This window comes from Aulonocara stuartgranti (genome assembly GCF_965226115.1).
Source record: "Aulonocara stuartgranti genome assembly, chromosome: 13".
In the NCBI taxonomy this organism is placed as follows: Eukaryota; Metazoa; Chordata; class Actinopteri; order Cichliformes; family Cichlidae; genus Aulonocara; species Aulonocara stuartgranti.
Window position 1 is genome coordinate 14,650,346 of NC_138949.1, and position 21,557 is coordinate 14,671,902.

Here is a 21,557-nt window from a genome sequence, read left to right on the forward strand (position 1 = left end):
AATGGTCTCCATAGCTTGTTTTTCTTTTTTCTTTTTGTTTTACTTCTTAACTCATCCAAACTTTCTTAAGGCTTAAAGTTTGCGGTGTTGACTGGCAGCTGCATGCAGACACAGGTGTGTGTAGCAGGCAGCTGTCTGCCAGACTTCACCTCCTCCAATTTGAGGAGGACCTGTCAACCGCATCTGTGATGTTGACGCCTTGAGGAGCATTTCAAAAGAAATTATTTTTAAAAATAAAAAATGTAAAATAGTACATCACATCCAATAACTCTGTGCTCCAGTGAGCGAAAATCTACTGTTGTGTGATTCACAGCCGAGGATGCATCTTGTTTCCTAGTGTTAGTGAATAAGAAGCACCGAGGCTTCGAATTGGAGAGCAACGGGGGGAATCTTAGTGGCAACATCTATTATGTCTTGATTTCATGTAAAGTTACAAAGAATCATGTTTGCATTTGTGCATTTTAAATAACAGAAATGGTATACTGCAGTTTTACATTTGAAATCATGTAATCTATTTAACTTTAAATCAGCTTAAAATGAACATTTTCACCACGGAGCTAAGTCCAGCAGACTATATTGGAATAGTTGCCATGGCAACAACAGTTAAAGTAAAGGCTGTTCAAACACTAAAAGCATCCAACATATGAAAATGATTTTAAAACCTTTAGCTGGACATGGAATCGCACACGCCTGCACACAAGTTGACACGAGCGTGTTCATTTCTTCTCCATTTCCAGTTCGTCCAACTATCAGTTGCTCAGTTGCTAATTATTGATATGCACTGACTGGGGAAGCAATGCAGGAAGGCTGTATACACAGAAATCCTGGGGGTATTGCATGCGGCTGTGTTCTATGTCTGCGCATAGCGAGGTAATTACTGGGTGTGAGACCTTAACACAACTGTGGATGAGAATAAGATCCCTTCCCTGGACATGTGTTTTAATAGGAGCATGGGGAATAGCGTGACACAGGCTCTCTCCTGAGACCTGCAGCACCTCTCCCAGGTAACAATCTCATAGCACCGAATGTGAAAGTGCAGTGTTCATCTAATGAAGCACACGATTGTGAATAATCAGAACTTTATAAGTAATGTGAACTCCAAAAGAACATATCAAAGTTGACGTTTTCCCACTCGAAGCTGAGATGCTCAGACAGTGTGCAAGGTAGTCTCTCTTCTCAAGCCATTTTACATGATTAATAGGGTAGAGAGCAGGAGTTGAAACTGCAATTAAAGGTGTCTTCCATCAGAGGAAGAACCCCCTTTCTGGTAGTCAGCTAAAGGAGGACCGAAGGGAGCAATGCTCCACTAGAGAAGTCATTATTTCTCCACCATCCTCTCTGCTCCGTGGAATATATTAACTTCACAGTGTTGCCGTCTTAGCCAGCGTGCCTTCATTGCCTGTTTTTTTTTTAAAAGCGATGCATGCAATTAGAAGTAGGAAAAGAAGAAAGCACTTGGAATAGTCCCCAACCCCTACACTGAGATTGAGTGCCAGCACAAAACAAGCTGAGTGGGCCCCTCGGGGCCCTGCCTGAGACTGAGGAGAGCCTCTGATAGTCGGTGTCACCGCTGCTCATTGACAACAACAAAAAAAAAAAAAACGCTACTGCAAAGCTTCAGAGTAAATGGTTTCCTAAAAATGTACAGATGGATTTCCAATAACAGACACCAACACCCCTTGTTTGTGCAGAAAAATAAATGGCACTTCCTTGACAGCGTAAAAGTAAAATGCGCACCCGCTTTAGTATTCTGTGCTGAAATTTCACAGCCATTGCACAGTAAACTGTTTAACAGAGAAAAGTATTCCATACCCATATCTTATAAACTTTGTTCCAATTCCTCTTCTGTGTGGATTACACCGTTGAATAGACCCACCAAGGATCATTACATCCGTAACTCCCTGTTTTGCATAATGTCATTGTGTGGATTTGACTTTCAGCTACAGCGCAATTAATTATATACATGGCTTCTTTTCCAAGCCACACTATCATGTACAGAGAAGACTTACATCCATGTGGGATACTTGTTCTTGTAGTCTCATGAATACACTTCACCTTAGAAAACGTGAAAGGGATTGTGGAGTATCATCGTAATTGGTGAGACGGCAAGAACATTATTATGAATCTAGTCCCTCTTCCACGTGCGCTGCAGTAATAAGCCCGAGGAAAGTGATTGTCGTACATTTGATGGTTCGCTGACTTCACAGTCATTGTCTTTATCTGCATTGGAAAAGGCGAGGCGGGGGAAGGATCACACCTCCTTTGAGGTGCATTTAAATCATAGTCTCCACATTTTACTCAGAAAATTCCCTCTTGCGAGCGTGAGCTGAGATGGCGTCCTTCAAGCCCCGCTGGGTTTCCTGTCATCATGAAATGGGAGCAGGAGATTAGGAAGGGTGGGGGATGTAGAGGATGGAGCAGGAGGGGGGTAAATACTGAAATCTGGTCTAATCCCATCTCATACAGCTGAAGATACACTCCTCCGAAGACATTTCTGCTCAGAGCTGAGGTAACTGAAAGGAGCGAGAGGGATACTGTTGGGAATGGCCAATATATTGCAATATTGTTTCATTTTACAGCCTGATCCACTAAGGGTGCAGTTCAACTAGTTAAGGGTTTTGTAGGTGACACGCTGAGTGCTGCTATTCTTGTGAAGAAAAGCATCAAAGTGGCAATTTTGCACAGTTCATTGTGTTTAACGGAGCACTGTAAAACACGTCCTTTCCTCTGTAATTAATAAGGAGATGACAGAAGCGTCTAGATGGTTTGTTTCATAAGATGTATCTTTTTTCAATATGTCGTGATTTAATTTTCTGCTATTCTTTCATTTGGCTGCGTTTCAGAACTAAGGAAATAGACCTATATCACAATGCTATTCAACAAGTCTTTCAGAGGCAGATTTATTGGCTAATTTTAAGTTTAAACTGACATGTTAAAACATGTAGTTTTTTTTTTATTCGTAATCAACATTTGACAAAACCCTATGGTCACGTTGCAGTTTAAATTATAAAAACCTGTAAACGCTACAAGTTATTTACTGCTTTTATGCCTCCTTCCTCTCTTTAAAGCTATTTTTCTCTCACACTCATCTTCTAATGAAATGTGCAGAAATAAACAAATGAGCTTTCAGAGTGACTGCTGATGCGAGAGGAGAGGGGATTCTCACAAGCCACTGCCCCTGCTGTATGAACATGCGTTATAAACAATTTCTCCCTGTAAAATGTCATTGGATTGGTACACTCTTCCACGAGGAGGATGTGCATGCATCTTTTTGTAAGCTGCATGATCTTCCTGTCTTGTTATACAATGTGAGACTCCCCTCTGTCACCTCGCTTGTCGGTGAGGCTCAAGCCTATAACCTCTAGCATTCATCACTCGTTCACAGCGAATCTGAAACCTGGCATACACGCTGACGCTGTCGTCTTGTGTTTCCACAAGATGTGACCTTTGTCTTTCGGCAGAAAATGCACCTTTGTGCATTTCCTCCAGTGCCAGGAAGAGGAATGTTGTAATGCACAGCTTGGCGCATACGTGTATTAAGGGCTTATAACATGCTGGAGATTTCTAGTGAGTGCAAAGTGTTATATTATTTTAACCTGTAGCCTAAAGGTCCCAAGTTACGGTGGCTCTGAGAGGTCAAACAGTAACGTGTCACAAGTCACAAGCTAACATACACTTTGTATGAATTATACAGTAATATATGATCATATGTAGTCTAAGGCGCTTGGAAAGAAAAGCATCTGGACGTCTTTAGGTTACTTGAAGACGTTTCACCTCTCATCCGAGAAGCTTCTTTAGTTCTAAGAGAAAATGGGGGAGAGTCCCAGATTTTAGGCCCTGTGGGAGTGTCCCCAAGAGGGTTGTGGACCCCCTATTGATCCTCTACCTAATCACACAAGCCAAGGGTTGAAAACAGGTGTGGGTCACAATCAGCCAAGGTTTCAGGTGAACCCATTGTGAAGCCTAGCCCCACCTTATCATGTGATTTACTGAGATCAAATGGCCCAGAATGTGAGTGGCCGTCAAGGCGTCTGGGAAGGGATGTTAAAAATGGATTATAGATGGCAGACAGTTGGTGTCGTAAGCCCCGCCCTCTGTTCAAAGATGGTCGTTCACAGTTTCGCAGCTCCTTACACTACGATAACCTGGATGACTGAGAACCTTCACACACATGGATTGTATGATTAAAACCCACACCACCACACATCTTTTTTTCCCCTCACAACACGGATGAATCCTCCGTTTCTTTTTGTTCGTTTTTCAGCACGATCCTTCACATGTTTTAGTTTCTGTCACTTTCACAGCTGTTTCTTCACATTATTTTCTTTCCAAAAACACTTTCCTTGTGTTTTTTTCCCACTTCCTTTGTGGTTTACACATATTCTGTTGTGTTTTGTATGCTTTTGCAGCATTTTTCTATTTGGTGGTGTGTTCTTGGTGTGTTCCACCGTACTAAATAGCAGTACCACTCATTGTATTTAAACTGTAAAACATTTTGACAGAAAAAACACAAATAAGTTAGCAAAAATGATGTGCAAGTTAGTGGGTAGATTTCTATGTCTTAGGGGTCCAAAGATATTTTCATCGTTTAAATTATAGTGGAGATTTCTCCTGTTTTACCCAGTCTGATACAGTATGTCTCTGCTGCATGAGAAAAGGTGCTCAGAAAGCAGCAGAAGACGTGAGGACTGTGGGAGAGCATTTGCACATCCAAGTGAGCACATCTATGCCTTAACCATATTTTAATATATGTCCTTCTGAACATCTTGTTTCTGTCCCTATATGGCATTTAATGATGAACGGTCTGCATTAAACACCTTACATCATTTTAAACTGGACAGCTTCTTCTGGACTAGGGGCTAAAAACCATTTGTCCCCAAAGCTTGGGGAGAAAAATGTAACAACAAACAAAACAAAAACCAGACAAAACAGAAAATAACCCATGTCCAAGCACAGCAACTACGGGGGGGCCTCTCTAAAAAACAACATCATTGCTTCACTATGTCCTCGGGATAGGCCTGCTTATGTCACAGTTTGCTTACTGTAAGTGTGAATCTCAGTGTGTGGGCAGCTGGGGTTGAGACAAACTTCAAGACCAATTTCATGGTTTTTTTGGGTTGTTGGTGTGTAGCTTTCACATGTGTGTACGTGTGAGCAATGTTCCTGTATGCTCCTGGCCAGCATCAGCATTACTGTCAGTAAGTGGGTGCTTGTGATAGGAAGGTCATGTGCTAGCCAGCAGAATTATGTCCAGGTCAGCTATGCACTGTATAGAACTGACCCTTAATTTGCCTCTGTTTCTGCAGCTGTCACACTCAGAGGCGAGGTGAGCAAACGTGGGCTCCTTTTTATCACACACATTAACCTACTGTTAGCTGTACACAACTACACACTTCTTTATAGGTTCTTAACTTCAACACAATTAATCCCCAATCCCCATTTAGGCCCCAGGAAACAGTTACAAGATTGCAGTCAAAAGCCCGTCATCGTGTTCATGTAGGATCCCACTTCAGTAAGAAGCCAATTAAAAAAAAGTAGGTTTTAGTAAGCTAGGTTTCGCCCTGTGACAGCTGGGATACTTCCAGCTGAAGAAAACATGGATCGATAGATGGATTGATGTCTTAGTGATCATCCTTTTTTTTTTTTTCATTCACTTCCGCTTATCCTTTTCAGGGTCGCGGGGGGTGCTGGAGCCTATCCCAGCTGTCATAGGGCGAGAGGCGGGGTACACCCTGGACAGGTCGCCAGTCTGTCGCAAGGCTAACACACAGGGACAAACAACCATTCGCACTCACATTCATTTGCACATTCACACCTAGTGACAATTTGGGTTATCCAATTAACCTATCCCCACAAGTTGCATGTCTTTGGACGGTGGGAGGAAGCCGGAGTACCGGGAGGGAACCCACGCAGACACGGGGAGAACATGCAAACTCCACACAGAAAGACCCCGGCCTGATGTTGGAATTGAACTCAGGACCTTCTTGCTGTGCGGCAACAGTGCTAACCACCGTGCCACCGTGCTGACGTCTTAGTGATCATTAATGTGAAAATGCTGTAAATGTGTACTTTTGCTCTGAAAACAAAGAAATAACATATTGTTGACTTACAATGTGGAGCTTCAAGAAGTCTCCAAGACCAGAGGAGCTATCCACCCTCACCAGGACAGCATCCTTCAGATGTGTGCTGAAGCCAATGGCTAGTCGGTCTGCCCTCGTGCTAGGACGGTCATTTGGTGGCCACGTGTATGTGATCAGTCCACCGTCTCGTCCAAATATGTATGTTGTTCCCGCTGAAAGAGATAAGACCAGAATTAAAGATGTTAATAGTGTGTTTCTTCTTTCATCCGTCTATCAGGCGTGACTCACTGACTGTCAACACGCAAACATTATTAACACAGTAAAGCCGGCATCAATGCCGTGTGTACAGAGCACCGTCAGTCTGGAGTGTTTTATTGTGCAGAGCGATGATTCTGCAAAGCAATGAGCAACATATCACTCTTGAACGGCTCTCAGCCCCGTCTGAAGTACACTCGTGTCAATTCATGAGTAGGAGAACGTTCAGCAAAAACGAGGGAGGCAGGTACTGGTTCTGATTTCCTCACAATCCTGCACAGTCACTCAGTTTTACCGCTACTGCCCGTTTCACCTCTAGAGGGAAGAGATACGAGTGAATGCAAGAGAATGTGCGGCCGTGTCCCCAGTTCACAGGTAGCCAGCATGCCAAATGGGCACCTCCCCATCTCTCATGCTTCATTAGCAGCCTCAAAGGCAGATGGAGATAGCAGCATTATTGACTGGCTGGTCCAATTATGCCCTTCTTGTGACCTCCAAACCAGCCATTTCCTGTCGTGCTGCATTACCTTGTTGTCTTTAGCGGCTGCATAAAAGGGTTCAAACATGACCTAGTAGATGGAAGAGTGCTTCTAATTACTTAGCTATTCAGTGAGAAAGTGCTGTGCAGCATTAAGCCGGTGACCTAGTCAAACTGATGCTTCGAAATGAGTCAATCTCAGCTAATTCTGTGGGATTCTGTTTACGTTTACTGTCATCCTCATGTTTTGAGAGTAAGACAGTGTTATAATCCATTTTTTTCCCCTTTTTTTCCAGGACGCAAACACAGTAAGGTTGTGAACAAACTTGGTTACGTGTGCACAATTGTGAACAAATAGGGCATGTGATTGGGAAATCAACGGCAGCGAGAAAGCCCGCAAATAAATGCAGCTGTCAGATTAGCATAAAAACTGCTATCTTAGTGAAAAATTAGACGAGGAGCTCTGTTAGTGTGCGAAGCATTTACATGTGGAAGTGTGAAAGAGAAGGAGAAGCCGGGAGAGAGTGCGAGCGAGGCAGAGTATGTTAATATTCATAGGGGCAGGGAGTTAAACAGCCTTAGCCTGAACAATAGATAATAAATCATTCTGACTGTAATTCCGATATTTTCTTGTAAACCAGTTCACGAGGTTATAAAACCATCGATACATTTTGCATTTTCTTTATAGATCCTGTTGTTTACTTTCTCCTAGCTCTGCTTCATAGTGCAGCGATTAAAGCGCATCAGTCTGCTCTCAAGTCCCGTTTTCCAATTTCATCCCCTCGTTTGAGTCAATACACACTGTCAACCATTAGCTAAAAAGAATTGCATCATTAATTAACAATAATGTGATTAACCAACGAGGTTGGGACATCGAGATCTATGGCGGGATTTATTGTTTTCATAAAGCATAACTCGCATTTGTAAAACTTAATGATATAACACTGTAAGCATTTTTTGTTCTCCTAATGGAAAAAGCGTTATGAAGCTTGATGACTTCTACAAAGGGAAAGACATTATGTGTGATGTATTTGCGAGGCGGGCTGCATTTCTTTTTCATGAAGTCTGGCGGCTACCACTGAAAAAGCTCTTCTTGTTTCACTAATGCATATCTGATGTTGGCCCAGTCACAGAGTAATCTTCGATTCCGTGTATCTCGCGCTGGACTGTTGTCACCGTCTCCGTTTCCCCCAAGCCACCTAACACTCGCTGAACGTTCCAGCTTATTATAATTAAGTGCTTTTAAACCATGTCAGTGCTGGAACTCATCGGGCCCTTAAGCATCTAATTCCCCCTCAGTCTATTCATATGATCTGACACCCACTTTCTCCCACAGAGCTTATTTACCGGTACTGTTAAAAAAAAAAAAGAGGGGGGAAAAGAAGTGCTTTTAAGCTAAGAAACACTCAAATCATGGTACCAAAGGTCGACAAAACTAACAGCTGAGTGGTTCCGAAACCAACATGCAGATAATAAGGTTGCCAATATGTGGTGAAGCAGTGTTAAATCCTTACAAGCATGTAAAACTACTGGGAAGTCCTTGGGGGACTGTTGAGGATTAAGATACACGAAGAAACATGGCTAATGCACACCTACACAGTTGTGCAATGGCATGAAATCAGCAGACACGTGCCTCTGTAACTCCAGTGCTGGGGAGTAATTATGCACTGGCTCCATATTTGTTATTTGTGTTCTCTCCTGGGACACCGGAGCTGATATGGATCTGTTGTAGTCATTAGATACAGTGGTGTCCTGGATATTCTTCCCGTTTGTTGTCTCTTTAATTTGACAAGAGTTTCAGTTTATTCCCTATTCACCCACTGTTTAATGAAAAAAGAAATAAATAAAAAATGAAAGTACAAGGTACAGGTGCAACGGAGGTGAAGCTATGCACAATACAAGATCTGTGAAACTGAATGTAATCAAGATTTTCTTGTTTTACCTATCCCCAGAAGCATTAATGCATGCTTTCTGACATTTGTAGTCCTTTCCCCAGAGGGGTCACGCTGCAGAAACGCAGAGACGGTGTTTCTGGAGGTCTTACTCAAGGCTGCTACGGATCCTCGACCAGACCTCCAGGATGAACTCCTCAACCGCAATCTTCCACTGTTAAAGGATAATGAATTAATCTGTCCTCGTGTTGGACTACATTGAGAGCTGGCTGCTCTCTACTGTGTCAGTTAACATCAAAGAAGATAAACATTGGCAGATCAAACACTCTGCTTTCATTAAAAATGTAGCACCATCCCAGGAGTTCTCCTGCATTTGGCCTAAGAGGTGTGTGGGATAGTAGACTGTAGAATAGCAAACATGGCCTGTGTGTGTGTGTGTGTGTGTGTTAAGGCCCTCTTGGCTGCGGCTTCGCAATGTCTTCATCTATTTACACTGTAAAGAGGTAGCAGCATATAGCAAACTGTCCTATAGGCTCTGTATGTTCAGAAAGTGATGCAGTGTCATAAGAAGAGACAGGTGTAAGCAAACCAAAGCATCCCGGCTGTGTGCCTTAGTGTAGCAGATGTGGGAGGAGTGGATACGCAAAGCAGGCAGTGTGTTTGACTACACTGTTAGGCTAAGGTCAGGCCAGCAGACTGTCTTTCCTCTAACCTCCAACACTGCCATCACAAGGCGCCTCATATTACCGCCTCTGCCGAGAAACGAGGGAGGAATCCAATCATAATTACATAGTTGTGATGGAAATACGAAAAAGGAGAGATGACATTATAGATCTGCTTTCTGTCAGGACCAAACACTAGCGTTTCTCTCTGTTTGCTGCGATGGATTCCCGTAATGACTGGCGTGCAAAAATAGATTACCTCAGATTTGGAATATAGTGTAGCTGTTTGAAATTCTGATTTTTGATATTTTTTTGTGCATCCCTTGCATGGAATCCCAAAGGAAGAAAGTTTTTTTTTGTTTTGTTTTTGTTTAACATCTGTTCCATCATTTATTCATAAAAATAGATATCTATTTTTTGGGTGTGCTCATCCTCCTGGGAGGAGTGCTATTAAAAGAAGCTTAATGATGTGTATTGGTTTACCATTTCAGTTTTCACAGAAATCACTACCACGATTTATAAGGACACTTTTAGCCAATCCGACACTATCGGGATCTGGTAAAGGCCCTATCTCTGATCAATGCTCCTGAAGATTTAGCGCCGTGCAGGAAAACTGTGAGACAACAAGCCCCCTTCTGATCTCCTTTTCTCTCACTCTATTTTACCTTTTAGGACAATTAAATGGTCTAGTAGTTGAGGAGATGAAGTGGTAAATAGACTGTGAGGTTATGAACAGAACCTTTCAAAAGCATAGCTAATTAAATATCTTTTCAGCTGCATGTTCTAACTTGGAAGCAATTACAAAGCTGCGAATTGCAAAGACAGTCGAGTAGGGGCACCATTCACACGGACTCAGTGTATAATTAAATGGCACATCACACTCCATGATCCAAAATAATGATGCCAATACCTCGTATCTATCAGTCAATCGATTCTTGTTTTATCCACGGTATTATTTTATTTATAGCAGCAGACAAAATGTATCAAATATTATTAAAGAGCTCTTGTGATGTGAACAGAAGAAGTGATTTAAATGTCAACGGATTATGTGTCTGAACTACAATTATATTTTTTTTCCTATTTGCCCGACTTGTTTACTTCAGCTGGACAAAGATATACTGGTCACAGCATTAGTATTAAGGACCTTTAACATTTATTCTTTGGCTTCATGTGGGTGCTATTATGAAGGCTCTGTAAGGCAATCTTTTCATTTCTACAGTCACTTCCTGTTATTTAAGTGAATGTGGATCAGCTTTTGTGTAATGAAAGAAGAGTACCATTCTTTTGGAACGTTTTACAGTAACAAAATTCTGTTACAAGTGTATTTATTGATGGAACTGTTGCTTTACACTTATTATTTTTATATATATTATTTATTATTACTGTTAGTAATCTGTAACATTTTTTAGTTGTCTGATTTTGGTGACAGCAACACTGTTTTCTTATGTATATAAATATATATCCTGCTGACATTTTAATTTAATGACATGTAAATTTTCCATGTAATTTTGTTACATAAGTACAAAGCAAAATGTGAAATTTAATGGAATCTGGTTAAATGAAAATTACTTGAGTTTATACCAAGCATCATTTCTTTAATCATGTATTATTTGAATAAATAAACATTTGTTTTTTTATATTTCAGTTACATTTGAATCCAAAATCTTGCTTCATGTTTATGTAATCTCTTTTTTACACCACTGTAAAGGCTTTATGTTATTCTTTTGTCGATTTTAAATTACTGTATCGATCTTTTCTTTGTCTGTTGAGCTCCAGCAGTGACTGCTCCTATTACACCACTATCAGTGTGTATATTTATGTATTTTTGCACCTATTTCCTTCCTACTATTTATTATTTGTTGCATCTGGTGTAAATGCAAAACCTAGCTTATGTATACCAGAAGATGTCTCTGTGGATACTCATATAATGTAAGCACTATGTTCTCCTGCTGGTGCATTGTGGGCCTTTGTGTTGGCAAGGTGGCATTTCTGTCAAGGTTTTTCTTGTCTGTGGCTGTTTGCTGTTCTGGTGACACGCTGTGAACTTAACTGCTCTAGAGGAGAGGAACCACGGCGGTTTCTTGTCCTACACATTTCTGAGTCCGTACCAACAGTGGTGTGTGAGATACTGCAGTCACATTTCTACTTTATTAAGTCATGTGCACAGTGCACGTAAGGATGAGATCCTATTCATACATTTACCGAGTTCTTCTACAGGTATGTAAGGTCATTTTTTAGGATAATCTGACAGCAAAAATGTGCTTTTTTTCCCCACTCCAGGCATAGCTGTACAGTGAAAAAAAAAAGAAACATAGTGGTGGATGCATGTTTCTCCCAGCCACACTATCCCTGGAGCTCCCTGCTAGTTCAATTGGTTCTTCACCTAATGTCATTGAACCATTTCTTTCATTCTGCAATGAAGCTTTTAGCACCAGAACAGCACAATATCCCAATACTATCTCTTCCGATGATAATTAAATTTAGTGCCATAAATTTGCTTTGGGCAATTTTGGACCTTTTGCACAAGGACATGAGTTTTCTCTTGAGAGAGCTTTTTTTCTGTGAATCCCTTTTGTACTGTACATCAGATTTGTCAGAACACACTCTGTTCTGATGAGTGGCCAAACCACATCTACCACTAGTGTAGTATTTTCCCTGTCGACATCTACAAATGCAGAGACAAAAGACAGTTTACTCTAATCTCCTATAGGTTTTTCACACAAATGAAATGAAAATATCATAAAAAACAAAGAAATTTTAAGGCAAGAATGGCAGATGCCTTCTCATGTCAAGCTTATTTCCCTCATATTAAAGCGATACAGGCAAGATAGATTTTGCTTAACCTTTTGTCTGCAAACAAAATGCAAACAATGCAAACAAAAACATTTTCCACTTTTTTCTTCTTATTTTACTACTTGCAGTATACCAAAATTTTACCTCACACAAAAGGTTTGTGTTTTATAGAAGCATTTCATGGTGTGAATGCAGCCATTGCCGTATAATGGATTAGGTGATGTTTTTAGGTGCTACAGACTAATTTAACAGTGTCGTTGTTGATATATTTTTGCTGTATGGGCTTTGTCTTTGCTGAATTAGTCAGAGTATATTCTTAGACTACAAAAACTATATACAGTAATTACAGGAAAAATCTTTTAGTTAGAACATATTTTTTAAATTGCATGACAAAGACTCAAAGAAGAAAGGGAAAAAAAGACACAAGCAGGAAACAGACCCTCCTGTCATGTATCATCTTTGTGCTTGATGTAACTTTGGCATGTAAAGTGATTAATTGCCTGTCACCTTTGACTGGCAGCTTCTCTGTGTTGGCGAAAATCAAGTGCAGTGAACAAAAGGAAGTCTGAAAAAATGAGAGCAATTGTTTTTCCAATTATTCGGAGTGGGCAGTTACAGCACAGCCTCAGGTTGTCTGTCTTTCGGGGAGAAGTGAAGGAAATTCAGATGGACACTGAGAACTGGAAAAGGAGGTACACTGGATGCAACGAGATGCCTGTGGCCAACCGCAACCCCTATCTCTATTTCGGTATCTGTTCATTGTTCCATTGCAGAATAGCAAGGTCCTTTCAACAATTTAAACCTCGCTCTCAAGCCTTGATCCTGAAAAAAAGCCTTTCTCTATCTTCACTGGTGTGTGAGCAGCCCTTTGGGAGACTAAAAAGACTATGGATTGTTGACTTGTCTTAATCCTCTCTCAGCACAAACAACTGCCTCCCTTATAATAGGATAGACAGTTAGAACAGAATCAGCAGGCATGTGAAAAGATTCCATCATAGGCTGAAGCAGGCACAATCCTGCACACGGCACAACTGAAACAACAGCAAAACCAACTTTCAATGCGACCATTTCTAATTTTCACATGATTAGCTAAGATTTGCTCAGCCAGATAAAAACACCACTGGATTATAGCACAGCAAGGACACCTAATCAATTTACTCCAGTTTTGCTAGTGTAGAGCCAAAACATTTATTGTGTTTGCATGAAGTGGTTGTTGAACAATCTGCCAGGCTATAACTGCCGCACTCCTGTAAAGGGAAACTGCATACTGCACACACTCCGCTCTGCTTCTTTCAACGATTCTTCTTTTTTTGTCTTCTTTTTTAAGTGATAAATCCTTCCTTCAGTCTTTATCAGAAGACTGGAGCTAAGCTATTCTCTTTGCAGTCAGCAGAAAGCAGAGAGGACAGAGGTGCTAAATCAACCCAGAGTACAGACTGCCTGCTTATTTTGTGTTGGCTTAATAAGTCTGGGCACATTGGCATATATACAGCACGGTCGATATAAACTTTTACAGTTCATTGCCCAGAGACTAATCTTCACCACTGGCCAATAGTGGATTCACTTATATCTACTGTTTGGGATTGAGATATAATATTGACCTATGCTGATACAGCATACTTTACTGCTTACAGGCATTAGAGTACTGCAGTAACAGCAAATCTGACGTTCTGATGTTTTATTGATGATAATAAATGCACCTTTTTTCACACTTAAAATTGTTTGACAAATTATAAGTGGGTCTAAGGCAAAAAACAAAAAAGATATAATACCAGGATACATAAGAAAGTCCTAACGCAGCCATCTTAGTCTTTAGACTAGACCAGGCACATATTCTAATTAGTCAATTTTGACAGTATTATTTTAACAATATCCAGTGACCTATGAGCCTTAAGCTCCTTCTAATGAAGACAATCCCACAGCAGCTATTCCACATAGGACAGCTGAAAGTGTCCAACCTGCCTTCATAAGCTGCAAAGGATTAAGCCTCCCGCTCCACCACCACCACCCCCTCTCTGCTTTGCTAATTTGATGTAATTAAATTAAGTGGAGACTAAAAGTGGGGCATTGCTGCTTGCCCCCATGATTGGTCATCCTTATTAGAGGGTATGAGATGCAGGCTCCAAAATCATAGGAGCAACAGAACCTAATAAACATGAGGAGAGAATAGCACTTAAGCCAGACCTCAAGGCGAGTACAGTACAAAGCGACCACAGCAAAGAGGAAAGAGGGAGAGGAAACAGAGAGAGAATCATGAAAATAACGATTTGAAAGCAGGGTTGTACGGTGGCCCGAGAGGTCAAACGTACTTAAGAGAACACCAGCTAATAGCAAAATGCAAAAGCACACAAACCACAATGGAAGTATATATTGTAAGGTGAAGACCTAACAACAGAGAAAACCCCAACAATCTGCCCCCCTGTGCATACGAAGCATAGCGGGTCAGATTCATAGTGAATCTGCTAATCATCAAAGCCGTCACAGCGTTCTTGTTGCAGTATCCTCTCTGTGACCGACTTTGCAAAGCAACTACTCGTCAACCAGTGAAGGAGTTCACATTTTTCTAGAGAGTCACTAACCAAACTTGGTACCATATAGCTATAATGGAACCCAATTATAGCTATATGTTAGATATATGGTACTGGGTCTACAAACACCACACCTGGTAATATTTAGAAGAGAATGTGGGTCATCAAATTATTTTGAGTGCAACTAAAACCAACAGTGACAAACGGACACTCCTTGAATCCTAATTATTAGCTTATTAGTTTCTATTTTACACAGCAAAGACAAACTATTGAGGAATTTCATGGGAAAAATTAAAAACGATTTTTAAAAAAAATATAAGGGACTAATAACTCGTTTGGCACGTGTGCCACGTGTCGATATTGTATTTAGTCAGACTCTGACATCACTTCAACAGCTCTAAACTGTTTCTACCTTGACATAAACTCTAGAAATCTACAAGAAATCTCCCCTTCCTTCTTACCAGAGCAGCACTTCACCATATTTTATCTTCATATTGCTCTGAAGAGATAAGCCTTCACCTCATCATGACGGGGCCCTAGGGTAGCCATGCAAACCCGCCCTCGCTCTTCATGGCAGAGGACCATCAATTCAGGGTAGAGGTAAAATTCTACCCCTTGGGCTGCTAACATTATGCCATGAATGCTCAGTCGACCAGTGTCACTCACACCCTTCTGCTCCCCTCCTCTGCCAACCTCACTTCCCCTAAGTCCTAAGTGATACATGAGCCCCTGCCTTGTGGAGCAGAATGGCCCATCCAGGCAGAGCTGACAAGACCCAGTGTCTTAATGGAGCAATACACCAAACGGGCCCTTTGTTACCCTGACCAGCTGCATATCTGCCTCCCCCGCCAACAGCCTTGGCTCTGATAGAAGTGTCTCACAGTATCGACAGCTTCTAATTTACTCTCTCATCATCACTTGCCTCATTTGCTCCTCAGACACAATGCTCCCTTTCTCTGCTTTCAGGTCAGCCATTTTGATTGCCAGCAATTTGTTGATTAGATTTTTCTGCATCCAGTGTTTAATTTGTTCGCCAGCCAACAGACATATCAAAGTCAGACTTAAGGAAACTCGAGCATCAGTCGATTTTCAGCTTTTTCATTCCCGGTTAAAAGCCCGTTTGACTGATTTTGTGCCATCAGACATCAGTGCATTATTTAGTTTCAGTGTGTCTGTGTGGTAGCATGCACCAAACATCACAGCTTCCAAATGGTCTCTAGAAGCTGTTGTCTTCTCTATTAGGGAGCCAGCAGATGTGGAGTATGACTGCAGTTCTAATTACTGAAAAAGACAAGTGTGGGGGATAATTACACAGTGGAAGTGAGGCAGAAAACAGAGTCTGGGGCCAAAGCTCTGATCTGAGACTAGAGACAACTCTGGCGGTCCATCACCATATACAGCCCAAACTGCATCAGCACAAATACTTCTCTTACAAGAAAATTGCTTTAAGAGCAGACAGAGCTACTGTGCACTACTGAGCATATTCCAACTTTAGCGCCGCTCCATGAATGCAAATGAGCAATAATGTAAACCTACATAATTACAAAATGAGCGTGCCGCAATAGGGTTTTTATAGAGATGTTTAATAAACATCTCTGCATCTGCACATAAAACATCAACATTCTCCAAAGCCTTTACTATTTTTCAAGGCACAGTTTAGCTTGGGGCAATGTGTATGTGCAGTACATCTCACACTTTGTAAGTGGATCGTGAACACTACCAGAACATGTTTGATTTGGTACAAACAAGACACAACGTGCATCCATAAATCTGCCAATGAGGTAAAGTGCAATGTTAAATATTTGGGTAAAAAAAGCGCTGCTGGTTTTTAAACAGATCACAGATCAAATCATTCCTATTTCAGATGTTAATGTATCTGATTTTTATGTCGTCCCTGCATGACACTGCCTCGGCTTTTTTTTTACTGTTTACTCTTTTTGTAAGCTGCACCCATGAGACAGCGAGCACGCCTTGGCCTTAATTGCAGGATTAAACATCTGCTTTTCCTGTTACTGAGTAGTCTAACTTTGTAAGTAAGCTCACTAAGTGGAGCGATATTATTTAATTAGATGCATATCTTATGGAAATGATGCCGCACAATAAAATTAATCTGGAAAAGATCAGGAGAAACAGACCGCCAGAAATAAACAACGCATGTGTCGATGGCTGAGAGGGAGTTTGGTCGTGCAGCATACTGTGTTTGAGATGTACATACAGCTCTGCCTCCCCCTTATCAACAGCCAATGTAGAAGCACCTACATAAGAGAGCTGTGCTGTCCTCTATCTCACACCATTGCATGTATCTACCAACAAATAAATATATAAACAGAGAGAAAAAAAATATGCGTGGGTATGCATTGTATTTCTACACTGCGGTGCAAAATATATGCTAATATTAGCTTGCACTTAGGTGTTAGGCAGGCGTGTTTTTATCAGCCCTTGCCAGCAGGCCCGAGGCTCTAAGAGATGGAAGGAGCAATGAGGAAGGTGAAATCCCACACAATCCTATTAGAGTGGATTAAGGGGCAGCTTTCTTTCTGTTGCCACTCTGCTGCAGGTGAGCAATTGTAAATTGTAAAAAGAAGAATAGTTATGACATGGCTGGTTCTTACGGCGGTCTCCTATTGTGACACAGGGCAGCCATTCATTTGGTTTTCTTATTTGAGGCTATCTTTAAGTCAACATACGTGACATTAAAGTTGTTAGGTAATGATGTGGTAAGCTAAGGATAATTTGAACGTTGTCAATCAATCCACCCACACAGAAAGGAAGCAAAGGGCGATTTTGTACCAAAGGAACTGTGTAAAAGTTAAGTTATACTTCGAAGTAAAAAAAAAAAAAAATCAATGTAATGATCAGTGGCAATTTTGACTTCTGAATGCTGACTTCCAGAAAAACCCATCCTCTGCAACATCTCATGTGGTTGTGGATGCACAGGTTGGAAGATTTCAACATCCACGACCAATTAGTCCATTAATAAGGGAGTTATTGGTGTACAGTTGAAACTACTTTACATCAATGGCATTTAATGATCTAATCAATGATATGATACACTTTATAAATGAAGGTTTTCCCATGTGTACATTTGCATATCGCTTTAACTACCCACATTCGCACTTGGTTGTGACAGTGATTCGAAGTGATCAAAGAGATGAAAGACGATTTTGTAGAGGGTTGCTCTTTGTGTGAGAAGTGTATGCAGCGTGCATATCTGAGTGCATGTGTGTATATGCGGGCTTGACTGGCATAGAGATAGCTGCTGCCTCATTATGATGACAGAGAATGAGGTTTCTCTGGGGTGACTGAACTCAATTCAGATTAGATAATAAAAAAAAGTGGGCTTTTGCATTCTTGATCTTGGCTTTATTTATTCCCATTTCTTATTTTTTCCCTTTCTTGTGTCTCCCCCTCTAGGAAATGGATAGGCATTTAAAGAGTCAATCAGAACAGAATGAAGGGAACCATATAAGCTGCTTCATTTGCATCTTTAACACCTTGACCTGCTCTACAGCTGCATCACTCCTCCACACTCGCTGTCTTCCGTTAGCAGTTAATGCTAGCCAGTAGTCTGCAATAGCTCAGAAATGGTAATGTGGAAACAACGCTATTTCAAGCATCCTAAAAGAATGATGTAACTTACCATCTTTTACACTTTTATCCCTATAATACATCTGAAAATTGTGCTAATCCAGTGGTTCTTAACCTGGGTTCGATCGAACCCTTGGGGTTCGGCGAGTCGGTCTCGGGGGTTCGGCAGAGCCTCCACCGTGACATGCACGGCTCATTTTGTGCACCAGTAAAAACATATCTATGTCTTGAATTTGAAAAAAATCCTATTTTATTTTTCACTAAAGAGGGGTTCAGTGACTGCGCATATGAAAGTGGTGGGGTTTGGTACCTCCAACAAGGTTAAGAACCACTGTGCTAATCATTTTAAATAATTAATGTTCTTTTCATGTCCACACGAAAATGCTTCAAATAATATAATCAATCCCTGTGTTTTCATAGGCCTGTTTCAGCCCATTATTGTTGCACTATACTTTGTGCTACTGGATAAATATATCGGCTATTTGTAATCCGATGATTTCATCACCCATTGTATTTTTGATGGTGGCTTTAATTTATTTTTTTTGCTAGATTGTGTTTATTTAATAGTCTTTCACCTTGAGAATTCAGCTCAGTAAACAATAAACTTATAAAGCACATTTTTAATAGCCCCACAAGGGGGTGCTTCCTTCCTTTTTGTTGAGCAGAGAGTTTTACATACTCACACTAACTCATTATATATTAGTAGCAAATGTAGCGCCGGAGAGACCTGCCATTATTTGGCAGTCTCAATTCCCGCCAAATTACAGAGCTAACAAGCTATCCTGGTGTGCTAGGTAAGCTAGTTGTGTATTGCTAGTGCTTGACATGTTATAGGTTGTGCACACTGACAATTTAATAGCCGCCATTTTAGAGGATTAAAGGCTTCTTTCACGTGTTTCCTTAATTTTTTAGGCCCACTGCACACACCTGTGACAGTTAACTATGCTAGTAGCTAGATTGGTATTAGTAGCTTGCTAACATTTTGACACATCTATAACCAATCAATGGTGACATTTTACTGTCAAAATGCGTATGTGCAGACTAGATTATATGACAATTATATGTTTTATCCATTTCTGTGCCCAACATTTAGTTTTCTATATCATGTTTGTTTTATTTTCCATAGATAAACACCAGCAGTGAACAGTGACACGCCAACTACTCATCTGGTCCTTTTCATTTTCCAAAATTACCTTTAGAAATAGAAAGCCAGAGGTGAAAACAGACAGGATGAACAAGAAATAGGGAGATGTGAAGAAAAAGATGCTGTTGATGATGAATCACAATGTGCCTTCTGGGTAAAGAGCTCACTGACTCAAACTCATCCAGGACCTAAGCATGTGAGGGGAGCAGACATACCCTTGAGTTAACTGAGGGGGTCTCTTTTTCTCTCTCTCCTTCTCCATCTTCCAAGTCTCTAATCCGAAACCGGACACATTACTCAGCCGACCTCTCGCTGCCTACCGCACGCACAGTCAGGTCTCATTTCCGTTCATGCCAACCATAGCCTGGTCACCACCGAAACCACACAGACCACTGCAGGCACAAAAGGCTGCCCACTCTGTCTGCTCGGATGGACTCTGCAGACCAATGAGGGAGCTGGGGGTGGGTTAGGCAGAGTGGTTAAACAGATATAAAGAGCAAAGCGTTGGAAGAAAGGACACAAAGGAATAATCGAGAAAGAGAGCAAACGAGTAACACAAGATGCAAGTAGGTTCAAGACTTAAAGCACATATAAATAAAAAGAGAGTGTTTTTGTTCTCATACATCAGAAGAGGAGGAGAATGAAAAGACTGCAATCTTCGCTCTCTCATTCGCAGGTCAATAACTGCCTATGCTCCCACTAGAGCAGAGGAACATGTACTCAGATCCCTATCAGGGCAGCTATCATCTCTTCTGCCTCAGAGAAGCAAAGATACTGTCATCCTTGCACTATCGCAGAATGACATCAGCTCAGAGACATGGGAGTAATTATATTATACAAGCTCACAACACACCGGCAGCGAGACAACACCAGACACCATCAACTTTCTCCCTCCTCGCTCTCGTTTTCTTTCTTCACTTTCTTCGTGTCTGGTGTTCTTTACGATAGCTTTTCTTTTATTTCTTCTCTCTCTCTTTCTCTCTTTTTTTCCATTCATTTGCTCTGTGCAGCAGTGCCAGCGCAGAAGAGCAGTGTTTCTAATCCCTTCAACCCTTAGCTCTGAAGCTGGAGAGCATTCAAATTGATTATAATCACTTAAATTGCTTCACCCACTTTGATAAAACCATCAAGCTTTGAAATGCTAAAACTCCTGGTACTGTTGATTGAACGAGTGTTAGGTGAGGTCTCAGACGTCTAAGTACAACGCATACTCATCAAGAAAATGAAGGTTGACTCCACCCTGACTAAATGTATGGGCTTTGACTCTGACAGGATGGCAAATATATAAACAGCATAGGCAAAGTAAGCAAATGAGGATATGGCAGACACGGCACAAATTGGAACTGTCATTCATCAATAAAAGTTAGATGCAAAAATGGCCAAGAAGTCAGTTTTCCTATTGACCACTGATTCCTAGTTTTACCACAATAAACTATTTTCCCACTGGTCAGATCAGCTACTCACTCTCAACAACTGGTCCAAAAGAAAACACGATAACCTAGTTATCCAACGTATCGAGTACAGTACCCATCTCTGGGAAAGAAGACTATCACCTCTGGGAGTGTATCCGTGATGAATGGTATGTCTGCTACTTAGAGTTGATACTGTCTGAACCTCATTACGGCTAGCCCTAAACAAACAATGCATCACACTCCAACTCAATTTCATACATCCTGACCATGGTAATTTTCTTCTTCTTTCCACATAAATCAATGACACTCAAGTTCAATACAAAAGGAACAAAAGATGTTTGCTCTTACAGTAGTACTCGGATACATATATATATATATATACATATCAATGTATATATATATATATATATATATATATATATATATATATATATTAGAGAGAGAGAGAGAGAGAAAGAGAGGGAGGCTGCAATGTGACTTTTCCTATGAAATTGCAGGAATTGTGAGCTCATATTGTCAGAAAATTTGGGACACATGAATGGCTAGCCCACCATAGGGGCGGCTCGAGTTACTAAATATAGCTTCGTATTAAGTGGAAAAAGTGAATGTTCGTGCCACAGAAACAGAGATAGTTTGCATACTGAACTAACTGTCAGCACTCTGTTAGCTTTGCTTGGCCTAATCACTTGAGACAATGTTAAATGCACTGTGACAATAAGAGCGAA

The 21,557-nt window shown here is 40.9% G+C and overlaps 1 protein-coding gene across 19 annotated transcripts in view; it reads right to left on the reverse strand.

The window, feature by feature from the left end:
• Positions 1 to 21,557, reverse strand: part of LOC309720212 (neurexin-1a-like) — a 256,636-nt gene that overhangs the window by 79,735 nt on the left and 155,344 nt on the right. For all 19 annotated transcript variants that reach the window (XM_082556897.1, XM_082556890.1, XM_082556887.1 and 16 more), the window contains one exon: positions 6,111 to 6,292. In XM_082556897.1, the coding sequence (XP_082413023.1) occupies positions 6,111 to 6,292 (182 nt within the window). The remainder of the gene's footprint in view (positions 1 to 6,110; positions 6,293 to 21,557) is intronic.